The sequence below is a fragment of the Nannobrachium achirus genome (assembly GCF_963921795.1).
Source record: "Nannobrachium achirus genome assembly, chromosome: 2".
Classification (NCBI taxonomy): domain Eukaryota; kingdom Metazoa; phylum Chordata; class Actinopteri; order Myctophiformes; family Myctophidae; genus Nannobrachium; species Nannobrachium achirus.
Window position 1 is genome coordinate 14,277,607 of NC_137811.1, and position 21,895 is coordinate 14,299,501.

General features: G+C 43.3%; 1 protein-coding gene across 4 annotated transcripts in view; it reads left to right on the forward strand.

Moving 5' to 3' along the window:
• Positions 1-21,895, forward strand: part of adar (adenosine deaminase RNA specific) — a 73,431-nt gene that overhangs the window by 23,558 nt on the left and 27,978 nt on the right. For all 4 annotated transcript variants that reach the window (XM_080753158.1, XM_080753161.1, XM_080753160.1 and 1 more), the window contains exons 6-11: positions 4,220-4,502; positions 6,130-6,241; positions 7,969-8,250; positions 12,202-12,488; positions 15,036-15,231; positions 18,736-18,953. In XM_080753158.1, the coding sequence (XP_080609284.1) occupies positions 4,220-4,502; positions 6,130-6,241; positions 7,969-8,250; positions 12,202-12,488; positions 15,036-15,231; positions 18,736-18,953 (1,378 nt within the window). The remainder of the gene's footprint in view (positions 1-4,219; positions 4,503-6,129; positions 6,242-7,968; positions 8,251-12,201; positions 12,489-15,035; positions 15,232-18,735; positions 18,954-21,895) is intronic.

Genomic DNA, 21,895 nt, shown 5'->3' on the forward strand with positions numbered 1-21,895 from the left:
CAATTAGTTTTCAGATATTTAACCACTTGAACCGTCAATACTTAATAAACTTGACCTTTCACTCTCTACTTAGTTTGCTCTTTTCCTCATTTACACCAAACCTCTTTGCCGAAAATAGCCGATCTACAAGCTGTGAGCTTGTAGATCTGCTATTTTTGGCTAAAGTTCTCCGAATATGGACACTAGGGTTCAAGTGGTTAATAAAAAATAAAAAAAACGTTCTATCACTCAAAGGTTTGGAGGACCCCCTGTAGTAACTCTGAGGACCCCCTAGGGGTCCCGGACCCCCTGTTGAAGACCCATGTATTATACAACGGGTAGTTTCCGACGAAGCAATCCGATTGGTTGAAATGGCTCTCTACCCGTGCGAATAATGAGCATTACCACACGCAGGTCTCTTCAAACAAAGATATCAGCTGTGCTGGTCGGGAAAGAGCTGAAGCACTCCCTCTCCCAACACTACGCTAGCAGTAGCACGCTAGGCTAGCAGCTTTCATGTGAACTCCAGGGACGTAGTAGCTAAATGTGGCATTAAGAAATTACAAATTTCTTTCGAATATCTCTTGATTACTACGAAATGAAGTTGAAGTGTTTATTTTTATTTTTAAGGGAAACTGTTGTATAATCGCAATATTACACTCGAGGGTGTGGGTTATTGTGATTATTGGAACTTATCAGGATAACCCACACCCTCTCGTGTAATATTGCTTAATTATTAGCAGTTATTTGAGATAATCGCAATTATCATTGCATAATCGTCTTAATCGTCAAAAATAAATTTCAAATATTTAAAAAAACTGAAATGGCAGATCTACAAGCTTAAAACGCATCATGTCTTGTGCCCCTGTTCTAGCGCCACCATGAGGCTGCTTTTTGCTGACAACATTAATGGACACTGCTCCTACAGATCTTGCCTAAAAATCACGCAAAGTGGTACACACTATCTCCCAACTCATGTCAGCAACATGCATCTGTACAATTTCACATATTCCCTCCTGATGGGCAACAATTGCCTTCTAAAGTTTGCTGGATTGCTCCCTTTTTCAAAAACAATTCCGCACATCATGAACACCACATGCCTTTTCTTTGCAATTAGCCACGCACATTCCCTTAACACATAGGCATGCATGCCACTTAAAATCTTCACTCTATGTGGCCGATTTTTGTCACACACATATTTTGCCACTGCCCCTACTGACTTGACTTTGCACACAAATCACGTAAAGCGCTACACGGCATCTCTAAACTCAACCCTGCATTCTCTGGCCCTACCTAAGCAATACATTTGCCACGCACATCCCCCTACAGAACACTCAGGCAGGAACCAATGCTACTTACAGGCCAATTTGTGTATACATGCGACCTGACGGTCGCTTATCTCCCAATTAGGGAGTCTTACTGGTTTTTCTAAAATAGTTTCCGATTCTAATGGACGTCACGTCGATGACATAACCGGAAAAAAAAGCTTTTCCCCTTTTTTTAGGAATTAAAATAAAAATAAGCCATAAATGTAGTTGTGTTCAAAATTTTTTGGGTGGTATAGACCAGGGGTTCCCAAACCTTTTTAATATTTTTTTTAATCCGAGGCACCCCTACATTATAATTTTCACTCCCAGCACCTTATATTCATAGCATATCGTCGTTGTCGGGTGGAAACTGTTTGTTTTCTATTTATCATCTATAAAATGTACTAAACTAGTGAAAACAGTAGATCTACAAGCACACAACGCCTCGCATCGCGAGGCGTTGTGTGCTTGTAGATCGGCTGTTTTCACTAGTTTTGTGCGACAGTCTTGTATGATGAAGCAGGGCTTTGCTTAACCAAAAGACGTACACATTTGAAACTTGGAAATACAAGGTTTCTGCCCGACAGTGATGATATTTTAGTGATTATGTTGTGTGGAAAACGTTGAGATAATAGCCATTTTGGTTAGAACTGACTTGTACTTCAAGTTTAAAATGATACTAAATATTTTTTCAAAATAAATTCCAAATGTTATCAAATTATCTCGCGGCACCCCTGGACTGCCGTCACGGCACCCCAGGGTGCCCCGTCACCCACTTCGAAAACCCCTGCTCTTAATCACTTCCCTATCTACCGCAGCTTCCCTCACTCATTATCCCCTTTCACAATCACCTGTATACACTACACCTGTCACCACAGCCAATCACCTCAGTATAAATACACCTGTGTTCTCTCCATCTGCTTGTTTGATCTCCTTCACTACTGACAAACATGGGTTGTGAGTACTGCGCTTGTAGATCGGCTGTTTCTGCTATCCATCGCGTTCAGGTTTCGCCCTACCGTGGGTTCCTCATCCCATTCCATATTATTACATTACATTGCAATGAATGTTTAAACTCAAGTAGAGTCTCTTACGAATGAATGAAAATGTGTATGGGAGAAGGTCTGGGCGCAAGCTCGACGCAGAAGCCTATCCACCTCTTTCCGCGGGAATTTACTGGAGAATGTTTTGCACCACACTGCACCACACTTCCGGTTAACAACAGACATACAAGCTCAAGTCGCAGATGCAGCCGTTGTGAGCTTGTAGATCACACTCGGCTGCGGCGCCGGAAGCTCCTGCGCAATGCAAGATGGGATGTTGGAAACTTGTGGATCGTCACAAGTAGACAAGGATTATTTTCCGATCCCACAACATGGATATAAAAAGCTAGATGCCTTAGGGCCGATTCATACTCCACTTTTAGAGACAAATTTATTTTGGTTCAGCTCTTACCAAACAACAATATGACGTCGTTCAGAGGTTCGGGGGGGGGGGGGGGGGGGGGGGGGGTAATAGGGCATTCACCATATATTAGAATATTCGATATATATATCAAAGTCAGTATTCGACGTTGTTCACCAAAGTCGAATATTCGGTGGATGAATTTGTTAATGCTCTATACCAGGGGTTCTCAAACCTTTTTTAGGCCGTGACCCTCAAAATAAACATATTTGAACTGGGGACCCCCACCCTGACAAGCACTTGGAATTGTAGGTATTACATTTAATCTGACTCGGTTCCGCAGATAACTATTGTGAAAATAGCAGATCTACATGCTCACAACGCAGAGGCTTTGTGAGCCTGTAGATCCGCTATTTTCACAATGTTTGCCTCTTGCTTACTTAATGTTTGAAAGTTTGACCAGTCCTGTCGAATATTCGACTATTCGAATACTTTGAGGTCGAATAATAATTCGAATACTAAAAATCACTATTCGTGATAGCGGGTACCGTCATTAATTTGGCTGTTCGGTGCTACCGAGATTTTGTGACTCCCCGAACCCAACCAAGATAAATTTGTCTCTAAAAGTGGAGTATGAATCGGCCCTTTTCCGCCGCTGCAGTTCATTGGAGTGACGTGCAACACCTGGAGCCTCGTCGTACGCTGCCAGTCAAAGTGACTACGGGCCAATCAATCAGTCAAGCGCGTCTTTTTCCGGGACGGCTCAGCTGTTCTTAGAGGCTGCGACCCGCTCCCACCTGCCTCTGATTGGCCTACCAACTTCTGTGACACACGTGGAAGTGAGAAACGACCGGTCACGAGCCAAAGGATGCGCCCACCTTTTTTTTGTCTGTTCTACAAGACCCGTGGGCGTCTTTTGAATGCTCCCGTGTGCAGATCCAAACGACGCAGAATATTCAGTTATTTTTCGTGAAAAACACTCTTTTTCGTGGCAGTCTATGAGTTAACCCATTCAGAACGGGTACACGTTATAGTGTATCATTATTTTATGCTTTAACTACTGAAAAAGACAGTGAAATTTGAATTTTGACCCGATTCTATGAGTGACTTTTGAATCCTTCTAAGGCTTTTTGAAAAACCTGTGTTTCTATGTCAGCAATCTGGCTAGCCATCGTCAAAGAAAAGGTCTTTTTCACTTCTGTTCTTGAGAGACTACTATGTCAGAGGTTTTCATGTGAAAGACCCCCAAAATGATATAAATTTGTCCACGGGCCCCCATCTCAAAATATTTAGTTCCCAGGGACCCCCCAGAAGCAAAATTTTAGTTACAAAGGTTTGCTTAAAATACATATATTCAAAGATTTGCACACATTTTCACGACGACTCAAAAATAGCAGATCTACAAGCTCGCAGCGCGGCACCGCGCTGTGAGCTTGTAGATCTGCTATTTTTCAATAGTTAAAGCATTCAATAATCCCAGGCCTAAATGGGTTGTTAATTGTCAACTTACATTCTTGTCATTGTGACAGCACTACACTCCAACCCGGCGAGCAGCGACCCTCGTCCTTCTCGCCAGAGCTTCGAAGACGACGCTCGGCCGCCGAACGCAGCGACAACCGAGACCCAGGCCAAAGCGGAGGAGCGACTCAACGGAGAAGCGGAAGATTCAGACACAGAGTCCACCTCTTCGTCCACTTCCTCTTCCTGTTCCGACTCGTCCTCCAACCCCGAGCAGGAAGCGCCCCAGTCGGCCTGTCCACAACTACAACCTACAGAGACCAGCACCGCCCAAGACTTGCATTCAGTCCCAAGGTTAGTAGAGCTTGGCATTTTTTGTTCGGTTTTTATCTTTAACAGTTTTTATTGTTCCAACACATACAAATAACAAGAAATGTAATGCAGATGTAAACACGGGTTTGAAAAAAGGTTCTTGAATAACAATGTATCATAACAATAGTTTCTTTTTTCCTTTTTCTAAACAGTCGGTAATAATAAAAGCAATAATAAAATGTAAACATGTATAAAAGATAGTTAAGAAATGTACGAGTGGAAACGGTAAAGAAAAAGAAAGGGGGAGAAATTAAAATAAATAAAAGGGGGAGAGGGAAGGAAGGGGAAGGGGGGGGGGGCCCTGCCATCTCGCCTAGCACTCCATCCGTCTAGGCCTCCTCATCGAGCGGCACCTGTAAGCTCTCATAATAGTCAAGGAAGGGGGTCCAGATCTCCTCAAAATTTTGGACAGACCCTTTCAGAGTGAATTTTATTTTCTCTAATTTCAGAAATGACATGGTCTCCTTTACCCATCTGGTGAAGCTGGGTGGAGAGTGTTGCTTCCATAAATATTGTTTGGACCGGTTTCAGCATCCGTTTGGTTTTGTAAAGTGGGTTTAATTGTGTGAAAAGGGATTATTTTATTTATTTTGTATTAGTTTTAGTGCTAGTTTTATTATGAGGGTAGATTGGAAATTATTTCATAATAACAATGGAACAGTTTCCACCCGACAGCTTCGAGGCAGATTCTAAAGATGTCTTCTAAATCCTATTGTTTCTAATATATCAGTGCTGCTCAAGCTTTGTCATTTCAAGGAACCCCCAAAATGATATCCATTTGGCCGCCGACCCTCATCTCTAAATGTTTTGCTCCAGGGATGCCCAGAAAAAAAGATTTGAGTTAAAAATGTTCGCTTTAAAGTGTGTGTGTGTGTGTGTGTGTGTGTGTGTGTGTGTGTGTGTGTGTGTGTGTGTGTGTGTGTGTGTGTGTGTGTGTGTGTGTGTGTGTGTGTGTGTGTGTGTGTGTGTGTGTGTGTGTGTGTGTTTAATTAATTTTATTTATTTAAAGATTTCCACACATTTCCAAGATTTCTTTCAAAAAAAATTGTAAAAGTTGCTACCCAGATGCTTTGGCTGTTTAAACTCATTCCTAGCCAAGCCACGAGTTTCCCGAGTTATTTCAGTACCCCCCGACTGCCACAGCCCGAGTTTCCAGAGTTGGCAGCCATTTTGTAAAAAAAAAGAAAATCCAAAAATGCCTAAAATGTATTAGGCATGATCGCAATCGTGAAATTGCATGTTTAGCCCCATAATCTTTCAAAATGGCAGCCATGTTTGTTTGTTTTGTTTGACTTTGAAGGCTTCTATCTCATGAATGCCTGAACGGATTTCCAAGTGGATTTTTTTGTTTGAAAGCTGTGAAAAACTACACATATGGTGCATGATCTAGGCATGGGCGTGCACGATCCGTGCACTAAAAATTGATCCGTGCACTAGAAATTTAGGAACGTGGCAGTGAGAAACTCGGGGGCCATTTTGAAAAAGCAGTGAATGAGTTAATGGGTCAAAGTTTAACCCATTAAAACCGCCAAAGCGTCTTGTTAAACCATTTGTTGTAGTTTGTTGTTATTTAGTTGGTTATTGATCGTGGAATGTTTTCCGTCCGCAGCGCTGCCATCATGAGCGAGCAGAAGGAGCAGGTGATGCAGTACCTCCTGGAGAGCGGAGAGGCCACCGCGCTGGTCATCGCCAAGAACCTGGGCCTGAAGAACGCCAAGCAGGTCAGCCTCACTGTTATTATCTGCTATTTTTGAAAAGTTGTGAAAATTAGAATTTTTACCCCGATTCTATAAGTGTCTTTTGAATCCTAAGGTTTTTTTTGAAAAACCTATGTTTCTATGTCAGCAATCTGGCCAGCCATCGTCAAAGAAAAGGTCCTTTTCACTTAACTTTGAGTTACAAACGTTCGCTTTGAAAATACATATATTCAAAAGATTTGCACACATTTTCACGACTTTTTCAAAAATAGCAGATCTACAAGCTCGCAGCGCGGCACTCGGTGCCGCGCTGTGAGCTTGTATATCTGCTATTTTTCACCGGTTAAAGCATTCAATAAGTCGACTAAAATGTCAGCCTCCCTTGACAATAAGTCGACAAGCAGGTCAGCCTCTCTCACTGTCGTTGACTCTGACCAGCCCTGGGATCCCACGGTCATGAAATTCCTGGAAATATTTTGAAATTGCTATTTTTTGAAAAGTTGTGAAAATTCAAATTTTGACCCGATTCTATAAGTGTCTTTTGAATCCTAAGGTTTTTTTTTTTAAAAAACCTATGTTTCTATGTCAGCAATCTGGCCAGCCATCGTCAAAGAAAAGGTTCTTTTCACTTAACTTTGAGTTACAAACGAAAATACATATATTCAAAAGATTTGCACACATTTTCACGACTTTTTCAAAAATAGCAGATCTACAAGCTCGCTTGTATATCTGCTATTTTTCACCGGTTAAAGCATTCAATAAGTCGACTAAAATGTCAGCCTCCCTCGACAATAAGTCGCCAAGCAGGTCAGCCTCTCTCACTGTCGTTGACTCTGACCAGCCCTGGGATCCCACGGTCATGAAATTCCTGGAAATATTTTGAAATTGCTATTTTTGAAAAGTTGTGAAAATTCGAATTTTTTGACCCGATTCTATAAGTGTCTTTTGAATCCTAAGGTTTTTTGAAAAACCTATGTTTCTATGTCAGCAATCTGGCCAGCCATCGTCAAAGAAAAGGTTCTTTTCACTTAACTTTGAGTTACAAACGAAAATACATATATTCAAAAGACTTGCGCACATTTTCACGACTTTTTCAAAAATAGCAGATCTACAAGCTCGCAGCGCGGCATTCGGTGCCGCGCTGTAAGCTTGTATATCTGCTATTTTTCACTGGTTAAAGCATTCAATAAGTCGACGTTCGGTGGATTTGTATTGTCACTTCGCTTCTCAGCCTGGCCGGCCTCCGTTTGACTTGTATTTCCTGAGTCACCCTTTAGGCCAGTGGTTTACAACCGCTGTGCCTGGGGACCTTTGGTGTGCCCCATGAGAAGGGTCAAGTGTTCCCCTTGAAACCGCTTGAAAGACAGCATTGTATTTATCATTTTAAAAATGATTTGAACCAGTGAAAACAGCCGATCTACAAGCACACATCTACAACACAGCGGTGCGAGGCGTTGTGCTTGTAGTTGTAGTTGTGCTTGTAGATCTGCTGTTTTCACTACTGTTGTGCGACAGCCTTGTATGATGAAGCAGGGCTTTATTTTGCGAATAAACGTACAAGGTTTCTTCCCGACAGTGACGATATTTCGCTTTGAAAATACATATATTCTAAAGATATGCACACGTTTTCACGACTTTTTCAAAAATAGCAGATCTACAAGCTTGTAGATCTGCTATTTTTCACCGGTTAAAAAGCATTCAATAAGTCGACTAAAATGTCTTACGATGGCGAAACAAACCCCCCCTTGCAGGTCAGCCCCACCCTCTACGCCCTGGAGAAGCAAGGCGACGTCACCAAGAACGGCGACGTCACCCCGCCCACCTGGGAGCTGTCCCGGCACCGGCGCGAGAGGATGGAGCGGACCCTGAAGGCCTCCAAGGGCCTCCCCATCACTGGGGAGGACGCCTCCATGGAGGAGGAGGGCGGAGGAGGGAAGGAGGTGAAGGTGAAGATGGAGATCCCGGGGCTGGAGCCGCTGCAGCAGCAGCCACGCCCACTGATGGAGCTGACGCCACGGCCGTTCATGGACGAGGTGGGTGGAGCTTCTAACCTGTGTTATTCGGTGTTGTTTTTGACAACAAATTTTGATTTAGTTTTAGTCGTAGTCTTTTGAATAAAATGTATTTTTAGTTTTAGTAATAATTTAGTCACCTAAAAAGTTTTAGTTTTAGTCTAATTTTAGTCGACTAAATAGTATAAGATTTTAGTCGACTAAATCTACAGTTGATTTAGTCAACTGAAATGTATTTTGGAAGGCCTTGATGGCATTGTAATGAATGATTTTACACTTGGTTGTGTGCTGAAAATAGCAGATCTACAAGCTCACAACGCGTCGCAGCGCGACGCGCTGTGAGCTTGTAGATCGGCTATTTTCAGCATGCGACACCTGAGATCAAACAAACATAAAATGACTCTCTTCTCCACTAGTCCTTCCCTAACGTTTTAGTCTAGTTTTTATTTTGTTGACGAAATTGTCAATATATTTAGTCTTAGTTTTAGTCATCACAGCTTACTTTTTATTTAGTTTTAGTCAGTGAAAAAAACGTAGTCGACAAACATTTTTCGTCATAGTTTTAGTCGACGAAATGAACACTGGTGTTATTATTATTTTGAATAGCAAATCTTTAATACGTTGCGCTCTGACTCGTAAGCTTGTAGCTTATTTTCGGTGGCTTTTTCTCTACAGTCATTTGAACACTTAACTCTTTCACAGCCTGGTCAGAATGGGCTTGTCTGTGGACTAGCCTGGTCAGAATGGGCTTGTCTGTGGACTAGCCTGGTCAGAATGGGCTTGTCTGTGGACTAGCCGGAAATTTCTAATATTGTATTATGATCTGATATTATGTTTATAAACATCAGCCCACCCCCCCTCCTTCTTGGACGCCATTTTTTCCTTCTTTTTTTCGATCCCACGGTCATAAACTCACCATAACTATCTGGATCTGCATTGGCATATAGTGGGGATTTTGGCCGAGTCGTCTTTCCACCCGTGCGTTTCACGTGCACGATCCGTGCACATCTATGTGGGTGCATGTGATCATCTCCGTGTGTACAATCCATGGAAAAATGTTCATTAGCCTAGCCGCTAGGACAACGGCTATGCTAACGCTAACGTCTATACAGTAAGTCTATGGGAAAAGGCTAATCTCTCAACTCAACTCAACTTTATTTATATAGCACATTTCACATGACAAGTCAACCAAAGTGCTTTACAAGTTAAAAACAAAGAGCGAACAGTGCAATAAAAACAAAACAATAGCATACAATGAAATAAGCACGAAAAGAAAAAGCAATTATTAACAATAAAGGAAGTCAGGTGTCGCTAAAAGCCAGGGAGAAGAAATAAGTTTTTAAGAGGGATTTAAAAATAGATATTGACTGGGCAGCTCGGATGTGAATAGGCAAGTTATTCCAGAGCCTAGGGGCAGCTGCCGCAAAGGCCCGGTCACCCCTAGTTGTTCTGTTTGTTGCTAACTCAGTCAACAGCAACTGGTCAGCGGACCTCAGGGCTCTGGCTGGGGAGTAGTCGGAAATGAGTTCTGAGAGTGATGGGGGTGCCGTCCCATTCCTAATTTTAAAAACATACATAAGAATCTTAAAATTAATTCGGAAGCGGACAGGGAGCCAGTGGAGTGAAGCCAAGACTGGTGTAATATGGTCACGTTTCTTTTTGCCGGTGAGGAGGCGGGCAGCGGCATTTTGGACCATCTGTAGGCGTCTAAGTAGTGCTTGATCTATACCGACATACAGGGAGTTACAGTAGTCCAACCTAGAGGAAATGAAAGCATGGATAACCTTCTCAAGGTCGTTATGGGATAAATATGGTTTGATTTTTGCTAAAAGTCTGAGGTGAAAGAAGCTGGTTTTGATGACAGAACTAACCTGTTTGTCCAATTTGAAAGCTGTGTCAAAAATTACACCAAGGTTTTTAACGGAGGAGTGAATGTATGGACTAAGGGGACCAAGGATGTCAGAGGGGGGGATAGGAGAGTGTAGACCAAAGGTGATAATTTCAGTTTTACTGTCATTGAGATTAAGGAAATTTGAGGCCATCCATGATTTAATATCTGCCAGGCAGTTTTGCAGTAACTGTAGTGGGTTGTAGGCTGGGTCGTTGTATTTTGACTTGAGGGGCAGGTAGATTTGAATGTCATCAGCGAAGCAATGAAATGAAATATTATGTTGTGTTATGATTTCTCCTAGGGGCAGAATGTACAGTAAAAATAAAATGGGTCCCAGGATCGAGCCCTGGGGGACCCCACAGGTGAGAGGGGCCTTACTAGAAGAGAATTCCCCAAGCTTCACGGAAAAACTCCGGTTTGTTAAGTAGGATTTGAACCACTGCAGGGCGGTACCAGTGATGCCTATACTTTGTTCGAGGCGAGATAATAAAATATTATGGTCAACCGTGTCGAATGCAGCCGTCAGGTCAAGAAGAACCAGAACAGCTGGGCAGCCGTCATCTACAGTTAAAAGGAGATCATTAAAAACTCTTAAGAGTGCCGTTTCTGTACTGTGGCCTGGTTTAAAACCAGACTGGAACTTTTCGTGAATACCATGGGTGGTTAAAAACTGCTGCAACTGTGCGTACACTGTCTTTTCTAAGACCTTCGATAAAAAAGGCAACTGGGAGATGGGTCTAAAATTTGATAAGACAGAGGGGTCCAGATTTTTTTTTTTAATTAAAGGCTGCACCACAGCATGTTTGAAGACAGCTGGGACGCAACCTGTGATGAGACATGTGTTAATGATTGATAAAATTGTAGGACCGACAGAGCTAAAAACATCTTTAAGAAGGCGAGAGGGAATACAATCAGATGGACAGTTTGTGGGGCGTAGGTGACTGACTATATCCGACAGTGCAGTGAGGGATATAGGGTCAAAATTCTCAAGAGATGCATGGCAGAGGGGAGGAACTGGGGAAAGAATGGCAGGCGTGTGAGCTGATCTAAGGGTTGCAATTTTATCAATAAAATATGTTAAAAAGTGCTCACAGAGGGTGGGTGATGGCACAACAGACGGTATAGTGCATGGATTAATTAGGGAATTAAAAACATTAAAAAGAACCTGGGGTTTGTGGCAATTAGTTGAAACTATGTTTGAGATGTGTTCTGTTTTGGCACGTTTGACCGCGTTCTGATAATCCGAAAGACAGCAACGTAAGATCTCTAGTGAGACATGCAATTTGTCTTTTTGCCATTTTCTCTCAGCTTGCCTACAAGCTCGCCTGAGAGCGCGGGTGGAATCATTGAGCCATGGCTCATAAAGTGTCTTTGTGCGTGTGGTCCTGAGGGGAGCAACAGAATTCAAAATATCAGTGCATGTTTGGTTAAAACTAGAGATTAGTATCTCAGCACTGGGATCACTAATACAATCCAGGGTGGGGAACGATGTAGCATCAAACATAGCAGAGAATTGTAATGGAGTTGAGGGCCCCGGAAGCAATCAAAAGCACTTCCGGTTCATGTATAGAGAAGAATCATGCTATTGGTTAGACCGGTGGTGAGACAGAGAAGGGCTACCGATCGTTTTTTTTCGATCATTATCATTTATTTCACCTATTTAGAAAAAGTGTGTTCTGGCTGGGAACACCTTAGCTATAATTGTGTAAAAGTGTGATCAGGCTGAGAAAGAGTTAATTACTAGCTACTTAGTAGATTTTGATAGTTATTACTAGAAAGACGCCTCAGGGCGCCAATTCTTGGCCATCTGACCAGCGATGTATATCGGACCAGTTGCATGATAGTCAACAATGTGATGTAAGAACATGCCCATATATGGGCATTACCAAATATGGGCGTTCCCAGATATGCGCTTAATATTGATGACATCGGGACAGCGATCTCCATATATGGGCATAAAAGGGACATCAAACCAGAGCGTCATGTCAGAGAATATTGTGTCTTTTGTCACAATAATCGTGATATGAAATTGTCATATTGTCCCATCCCTAGTCCTAATCACTTCGTCCTTTTCCACCCAGGACGACGACACCAACGGCGGCCAGTGGGCCTCGGACGACATCCCCGAGTTCCTCAACGCCATCCGGCGGGACCCGGCGGACGAGCTGCTGGACGAGGACGGCGTGCGCGGCCGCCCGGGCACGGTGGCGGTGTCGCTGGCGGCGCCGCCGCCGCAGAACATCTGGGCCAAGCTGCAGGAGGTGCGCCTGAAGAACCCCGTCAGCGGCCTGATGGAGTACGCCCAGTACCTGGGACAGAACTGCGAGTTCCAGCTCCTGGACCAGTCGGGGCCCTCGCACGACCCACGGTCAGTCCCCCCTTTTCATGAAATTCCTGGAAATATTTTGAAATTAGATTTTTTTTTCCAGTGCTGGAAAAGTTTTGGAATTGATCAAGGGTCTTGGAAAAAAATAGCTATGCATTGTCTTTGGTTATTGATTTTTTTAATACCTCTGAAATTACAAATTAAACATTGGCCAAATTGTCAAATATTAGAGGCATAAATTGTGAAAATAGCAGATCTACATGCTCACAACGCCTCGCGTTGCGAGCATGTAGATCTGCTATTTTCACAATAGAAACGTGTTATTTCCTCAACTCTTAGTGCTCGTCAGGGTGCCGGGGTCCCCAGTTAAAACATGATTATTTCAGGGGTCACAGCCTGAAAAGGTTGAGAACCACTGGCATACACTACCTGTCTTTGGGCATTGCGCATAGGAGTAAGCGACTCGTTATTGAGCTGAATTATTGTTATATAGTCCTGGAAATTGGGTTCAATATTCTGGAAAAGTTTTGGAAAAGTTTTGAAAATTAATTGGTAAAAAACGTGTGGGAACCCTGAGTGTTCATTAGGTTTTTACTTTTTACACACGAGAGTAGGATACGAACACATAAATAAATAAGCACAAGAGGCAGACATACAAATGTACAACAAATGAAACTAGAAAGATGCAATTTTGGGAAATTGCGAGTGTTGGTTGCCGACTTCCCGTGACGCGAATCACACTTGCAAATTACCGTAGTTCAACTGAATTCAATTCAAGGATTCTGCTGAATTGTATTTGATTCTTGTTAGATTTCTTCCATATCGCTATAGATTTTATTTGCTTGTCATTGTAACTTGGAAATAAGATCGGCGTGCATGTCCATGATGTATTGCTTTTTTTAAATGTTATATTTTCACAGGGATTTTTTATTAGTGTGTTAGATATACATTTTGGAGTGGATACATGTGTCAGATAGATAGACAATGCTGCTCCGCATGTCTACAATGGAACAAAGTGGTGTAAGATGAATCCTACACCACCTCAGAACTTGACATGAGATCTGATCCTACCCTACGCCAACGTCAAAGTCACGTTGCGATGATAAATGCTGACACTTGCCTACATTTTTTATCTCTACCTCATTGATAAATGAGGGCCAATGTGTTCTTGTATGAATATTATCCACTAGGGTTGCAACGGTATGAGATTTTTAACACCGAAAATATCGTCCGTGTCAAGTTCAACACCGCGGTTATCGGTAACACCGTTTCAACCACCATTGCGTGTCTTGTCTTGTGAGCACTCGGTAGAAGCCAATGCTACCTCAAGCTACAACAACAACCATCCGACCATATTAAAAATTCAGCTTTGTAAAAAAGCAACAACACTGTTAGTGTTACAACAGCCCTGCGTTTTCTTGTTTGGCTAATCGTTGTTTTTCCGCCTACTGCGCGCTGTGACATTATAAAGCCACAACTAGTGTCCAGGAACGTGCCCTGCGAGTGGGGACGAGACATCGTGCAGTCTGATGGGCTGTGCCTCGCCCCGTGGATGATCCGTTGATTCTGAATTCTGATTCTCGACGCTCCCACACAAGGAACAGCTCCCGGCCTCCCGCGATTGAGAACCAAATCCCATCGTTCATTTAAAAGAGCAGTTCAAAAGAGCGGAATCGTTGGCGAACGTCACATCTCTACTGCGCTCCTCGGAGCAGAGCAGCGGATGCGGTTTCTTTTTATTTAACAGTGTTATCGGTGTGCAAGTAAAGTACCGTTGCAACCCTATTATCCACGCACCTTTCCACGTTTGGCCGTTTGCCACCATGGCCACAGTTTAGCATATTGGGCTTTCATGCAAACTCAAATGTTGCGCTATTAATATTGACCCCATCACATGAACGCAGTCTTATCATCTAATAGGGATACAGGATGGATGAAATCTAGCTGTGCCCATTACTCCATTTCCAATTCCTTTAGGACGGTGGATAGGATGTATTCGTCCAAAGGATGGATTTTCTCCTCAGTAATCAATAAACCTCAGATCAATATTGGAATTATCAATATTGGAAGATTACAGCATCATCTATGAGCGAGCACTTGTTCAGTAGAAAGGGCTAGGAAGGGAATCTACCAGCGATTCTGCTGAATTCCACCAAAGATTCCGCTGAATTCTCTCTAAACCAATCAACAGGGGTCCGGAACCCCTAGAGGGTCCTCAGAGCTACTACAGGGGGTCCTCCAAATCTTTTTTTTTTTTCTTTTAACCACTTGAATTCTAGTGTCCATATTTGGAGAACTTTAGCCAGAAATAGCAGATCAAAGAGCTTTGGTGTAGAGGGGAAAAAGAGCAGACTAAGTACAGAGTGAAAGGTCAAGTTTATTATGTATTGACGGTTCAAGTGGTTAAATATCTGAAAACACAAATTGACATGAATCCAAAATACACTGATGATTGTGCCGTCAAGCAATGAAACTATATGGAATCTTTGAAAAGGTTGTGGGGGTCCCCCCTGCTTCATCTCTCAACTAAGGGCTCCATGGCCCGAAAAACGTTCTAAACGGATTGCACTGAATTCCCCGCCCCGTCAGGTTCCGCATGCAGGTGATGCTGGACGGGAGACTGTTCCCCGTCGCAGAGGGGACCAGCAAGAAGGTGGCCAAGAAGGACGCGGCGGCGGCGACGCTCCGCATCCTGGTGGGCGAGAACATGAAGCCGGGCTCCGGACCGGAGGAGGGCCTGGACTCCACCATGGAGGAGGTCACTGACCCCACCCCCGAGAATGCGGTGAGCATTCTGAACCATAGACTGTAAAAGAAAATATGGACGGGTACACATTATATTATTATTTTATGCTTTAACTATTGAAAAATAGCAGATATACAAGCTCACAGCGCGGCACCGAGTGCCGCGCTGCGAGCTTGTAGATCTGCTATTTTTGAAAAATCACGAAAATTTGAATTTTGACCCGATTCTATAAGTGTCTTTTGAATCCTTCTAAGGTTTTTTGAAAAACCTGGCCAGCCATCGTCAAAGAAAAGGTCCTTTTCACTCAACTGGAGCTCAGTTAGTCTGTTCTTGAGAGACTACTATGTCAGTGGTTCTCAAACTTTTTCATGTCAAGGACCCCCAAAATGATATGCATTTGACCACGGACCCCCGTCTCAAAATATTTAGTTCCAGGGACCCCCCAGAAGCAACGTTTGAGTTACAAACGTTCGCTTTGAAAATACATGTATTCAAAGATTTGCATACATTTTCACGACTTTTTCAAAAATAGCAGATCTACAAGCTCGCAGCGCGGCACTCGGTGCCGCGCTGTGAGCTTGTATATCTGCTATTTTTCACTGGTTAAAGCATTCAATAATTCTAGGCCTAAATGGGTTAAGCCATTGGTTTCTATGCTGCGAAAATTACGCTTTTTTTTGTCCCTTGTACGGGTGCCGCCATCATTGTAGAAATCAACGTGCATTTGTAGACATGGTACCATCGCGAATGCTATTGGCTGCCAACCGTCACATGCAACCGCAGGGATACTTGGGAGAATGTGGTGTTGAGCTTGCCAAATAAAGCACACGAAGAAAAATCTTCACAAGCCTATGATCACAAGCCCCTTCCTACAGCATACCCTGCTTTAACATCAAATATAACATAACTTACATGTCATTTTGGGGCTCCTTGACATGAAAAAGTTTGAGAACCACAGATTTAGAAGAAGGACTTAGAAGACATTCATAGAATCGGGTACAAAATATTCAGACTTGCACAAATGTTCGCGAAAAATAGCAGTTCTACAAGCTCACAGCAAGCTGTGCGCTTGTAGATCTGCTATTTTTTTGGAGCTGTGTGAAGCACAGGCTCCCTATACGTGGCCGTGTGGGTCTGTCTGTGTGTCTGTCTGTGTGTGTGTCTGTATGTAGCCTGAACTTCCTAAACTTCGGCACGCTACTAGTCCCACAGTTTTGCCACCACACACTCGCGCCATATGTCAAATCGACCGGCTTACTCGGGAATCGTGGGCTAGTAACTTGCTAAGAGAAAGGTTCAATAGTTTAATTGATATTAATTTATTAGTGAATTAATTTTCCCCATTGACTTATAATGGGAATCGCAAAAACTCACATTCAATTATTTGTCTCTCGCAAACCATAGGGGCTAGAGTTTCAAGACTTGGAGAGGAGGTTCATAATGATTTCAAGGATTAAATAAAAAATAATTGTGTCATTTGGCCGCATGGTGGCGCCATAACACCCCACTTTACGTTTTGGCCTGTAACTCTTGAACCGTAGGTCGGAAAATTAAAAATATTTTTTCCCTGGATTCCTTGGGTCATGACGCATCTCCCCATATAGGCCACGCCCATTTGCGCCATGATAGATTTTCCGCCATCTTGAATTTTCTCCAAAACACACTTTTTGCTCCTTTTCCTACATATTTTCTTCAAATGTCACAAAAGTCGGTACACATGATCCACACACACACACACACACACACACACACACACACACACACACACACACACAGCTCCACTTCACACGGGTGTGATTTTAATAGTTAAAGCATAACATAATGGTTAAAGTGGTTAAAATCTCTAAAGTCACACAGATTTGCGTTCAGGTCTAAATGGGTTAAACAGGGCTACAGTATATACTCAGGCAATTTGGGGGTCCTTGACACGAAAAAGTTTGAGAACCACTGGTGTAGATTAATGTTGACAATGTTAATGTTAACTTAATAATACTGTTAATGTTGTTTAACAGCCCCCTTAGGTACGAGTATATTCAGCAGTGGGAGCATACTTTTATTACTGTTGTTTTGTAATATCAGCGTGGATCAGAGAACACCCGTACTCAGCGCTGATCAGCAGAGAAATTCCTGAAATGCTGTGTGATATATAGGATGACCCAGGATCGGATTACTGCAGCGCAAAATAATTTTGGGGGGGAAAAAAAGTTGAGTTGAGTATCTATATCTGCATGGGATCAAAATGTGTGCGATCAACGGATTCCTCCGTCGAGCTGATAACATGCAATCTCTTATTGCTGCTATGTAGCTGCTCGATGCCATTATGGAGCGCCTACTTGGCAATTGTAATTCATTAGGTTTGTCTGGTCCACATACCGTAATACCAAACGGTCTGGTCGTTTCTGCAATGACTAATCGCGTTATGGAACAAATGTCACAAGTCTTGTGACAGCGCGGCACCGAGTGCCACACTGCGAGCTTGTACAGTATATCTGCTATTTTTTTTAAAGTTATGAAAATGTGTGCAAATCTTTGAAAATGTGTATTTTGTGTAACTCAAATGTTGCTTCTGGGGGGTCCCTGGAACTAAATGTTTTGACATGGGGGTCCGTGGCCAAATGCATGTCATTTTGGAGGTCCTTCGCATGAAAAAGCAACACTGACATAGAAACGGATTTAGAAGACATTTAGACTTGCACAAATTTTCAAGATTTTTCAAAAATACAAGCTCGCAGCGCAGCTATTGTTCAATAGTTAAAGCGCAAAATAATGCGTTCCCAGTCTAAATGGGTTAAACCCATCCCCCTATGAAGAACATTCATGGGGGGCCCACAGTGAGTCCTTGTACCCAGGGCCCAGAATTGGGTGCGACACCCCTGCTTTTCTGATTAGGGTTCGGGTCCAAATGAAAGAAACAGTAGTTGTCAAACTAGGAATAGAAAACAAATATCGACCATGACGGCAATGTTCTCATCGATTATCGGTATTGGACAGAAATGTGCATCCCTAGTTCAGTAGCATGCTCCGTAAACATGAATAGTCTCGGGAATGTCATAAAACAGGGGATTTCTCTCCTTTTTTATATCAACCACTTGAACCCTAGCGTCCATATTCTGAGAACTTTAGACAAAAATAGCCGATCTACAAGCTCACAAAGCCTCGCAGCGTGAGGCGTTGTGAGCTTGTAGATCGGATATTTTCGTCAAAGAGGTTTGGTGTAGAGGGGGAAAAGGTTTCAGGTTTACTAAGTATTGACGGTTCAAGTGGTTACATATCTGATAACACAAATTGACATGGATGCGAAATACACTGATTGTGCTGTCAAACGATAAAACTATATGGAATCTGGGGGTCCCTGCTACATCTTTCTCTCAGCTAAGGGGTCCTTGGCCTGAAAACGTTAGGTTAAAGCCTCAATCTGTGATTTTCTTCTTTCCTTTAACAGCAGCAACATTAGGTTTACAACGATAACACCTCTAAAACCATTCAATGTCGCTTTATCCCTTTGCACGTCTGACTGTGTCTTCCGTGTGTCTTCGTCCCCAGGGTCCCGTGAGCATGGGTGGCGTGGGGGACCTGTTCGGCGGCGCGTCGGAGGCCATGATGGGCGGCGTGGTGTCGGAGGGGGGTCCCCGCAACCCGCTGTCCCGCTCGCTGCCCGGGGGGAAGAACCCCGTGTCGGTGCTGATGGAGTTCAGCCAGCGGACGGGCAACCCCATCGAGTTCATCATCACCGGGCAGGAGGGACCGCCGCACGACCCACGGTAACAACGCTTTAACCCATTCAGGCCTGGGATTATTGAACGCTTTAACCAAGCTCACAGCGCTCACAGCTCACAGCGCGGCACTCGGTGCCGCGCTGTGAGCTTGTAGATCTGCTATTTTTGAAATAAGTCGTGAAAATGTAACTCAAATTTTGCTTCTGGGTGGTCCCTGGAGCTAAACATTTTGAGATGGGGGTTCGTGGCCAAATGCATGTCATTTTGGGGGTCCTTCGCATGAAAAGGTTTGAGAACCACTGACATAGTAGTCTCTCAAGAACAGACTAACTGAGCTCCAGTTAAGTGAAAAGGACCTTTTCTTTGACGATGGTTATAGCCAGATTGCTGACATTGAAACATTCAGGTTTCTATGTCAGGATTCAAAAGACACTTACAGAATCGGGTCAAAATTCAAATTGTCATAATTTTTCAAAAATAGCAGATCTACAAGCTCGCAGCGCGGCACTCGGTGCCGCGCTGTGAGCTTGTATATCTGCTGTTTTTCAATAGTTAAAGCATAAAATAATGATACACAATAATGTGGACCCGTTCTGAATGGGTTAAACATCACTCAACTCTTTTAATTATTTATCACACTGCTCCTTTATACCGAGTGTTGTGAGCGTGCTGTGATTCTCACCATTTCTCTGGGGGGGAAGGCGTGAGGTTATTGCAAGTGGGCCCGTGAAACACTAGCATCTGAATGAGGATGTATAAGAATTGACCCATTCAGAACGGGTACACGCGGCACCGAGTGCCGCGCTGCGAGCTTGTAGATCTGCTATTTTTGAAAAATCGTGAAAATTAGAATTTTGACCTGATTCTATAAGTGTCTTTTGAATCCTTCTAAGGTTTTTTGAAAAACCTATGTTTCTATGTCAGCAATCTGGCCAGCCATCGTCAAAGAAAAGGTCCTTTTCACTTAACTGGAGCTCAGTTAGAGACTACTATCTATGTCAGTGGTTCTCAAACCTTTTCACGCCCAAACTGACGATTTTTTGGCCACGGACCCCCATCTCAAAATATCTAGTTCCAGGGACCCCCCAGAGGCAAAATTTGAGTTACAAACGTTCGCTTTAAAAATACATACAAGTCAAAGATTTGCACACATTTTCACGACTTTTTCTAAAATAGCAGATCTACAAGCTTGCAGCGCGGCTCCGCGCTGTGAGCTTGTATATCTGCTATTTTTCACTGGTTAAAGTATTCAATAATATGGCACAGAGAAGAAACAAGGTCAAGTTCTTTCCAGTAGGTTGATGTCATCATCATCATGTGTCACAAAGTTTCATCATTAATTTAAAGGTGTCTGGCTGTCTGGCACACAAATACACTACTGGCCTATAAACGCCTGTTAATGACCGCAGGAACCCTACTGCAGTGGTTCTCAACCTTCTCAGGCCGCGACCCCCAAAATAATTCATAGACAGCAGTGGTTCTCAGCCTGTGGGTCAGGACCCCCAGGGGTTCCCCAAATTAATTTGGGGGTCTCCAGATGATGAACTTGAAGTGAAACATTGTTTTCTCACCCTACAGTAAACACACCAACATAACATTTAAGTATCTGCATATTTCTAAAGTGGCAATTAAAGTACTTTTTAATACCTCTAAAATGGTAAATTAAACATTGGTCAATAGAACCGTCTTATACAAAATGTTATGCCTTAACTCTTAGTGCTTGTCAGGGTGGGGGGGTCCCCAGTTAAAATATGATGGGGGGTCGTGGCCTGAAAAGGTTGAGAACCAGTGATGTACAGGGTGACAGTATGTGATGTCCGCTGAGCTATAGTTGTGTGTGTGTGTGTGTGTGTGTGTGTGTGTGTGTGTGTGTGTGTGTGTGTGTGTGTGTGTGTGTGTGTGTGTGTGTGTGTGTGTGTGTGTGTGTGTGTGTGTGTGTGTGTGTGTGTGTGTCAGCTTCATGTACAGGGTGAAGGTGGTGGACAGTATGTGATGTCCTCAGCAGTATAGTAATATAAGTGTGTTGGTGTGTGTCAGCTTCATGTACAGGGTGAAGGTGGGGACAGTATGGGATGTCCTCAGCAGTATAGTAATATAAGTGTGTTGGTGTGTGTCAGCTTCATGTACAGGGTGAAGGTGGGGGACAGTATGTGATGTCCTCAGCAGTATAGTAATATAAGTGTGCTTGTGTGTCAGCTTCATGTACAGGGTGAAGGTGGGGGACAGTATGTGATGTCCTCAGCAGTATAGTAATATAAGTGTGTTGGTGTGTGTCAGCTTCATGTACAGGGTGAAGGTGGGGGACAGTATGTGATGTCCTCAGCAGTATAGTAATATAAGTGTGTGTGTGTGTGTGTGTGTGTCAGCTTCATGTACAGGGTGAAGGTGGGGGACAGTATGTGATGTCCTCAGCAGTATAGTAATATAAGTGTGTGTGTGTGTGTGTGTGCGTCAGCTTCATGTACAGGGTGAAGGTGGGGGACACTATGTGATGTCCTCAGCAGTATAGTAATATAAGTGTGTGTGTGTGTGTGTGTGTGTGCGTCAGCTTCATGTACAGGGTGAAGGTGGGGGACACTATGTGATGTCCTCAGCAGTATAGTAATATAAGTGTGTTGGTGTGTGTCAGCTTCATGTACAGGGTGAAGGTGGGGGACACTATGTGATGTCCTCAGCAGTATAGTAATATAAATGTGTTGGTGTGTGTCAGCTTCATGTACAGGGTGAAGGTGGGGGACAGTATGTGATGTCCTCAGCAGTATAGTAATATAAATGTGTTGGTGTGTGTCAGCTTCATGTACAGGGTGAACGTGGGGGACAGTATGTGATGTCCTCAGCAGTATAGTAATATAAATGTGTTGGTGTGTGTCAGCTTCATGTACAGGGTGAAGGTGGGGGACAGTATGTGATGTCCTCAGCAGTATAGTAATATAAATGTGTTGGTGTGTGTCAGCTTCATGTACAGGGTGAAGGTGGGGGACAGTATG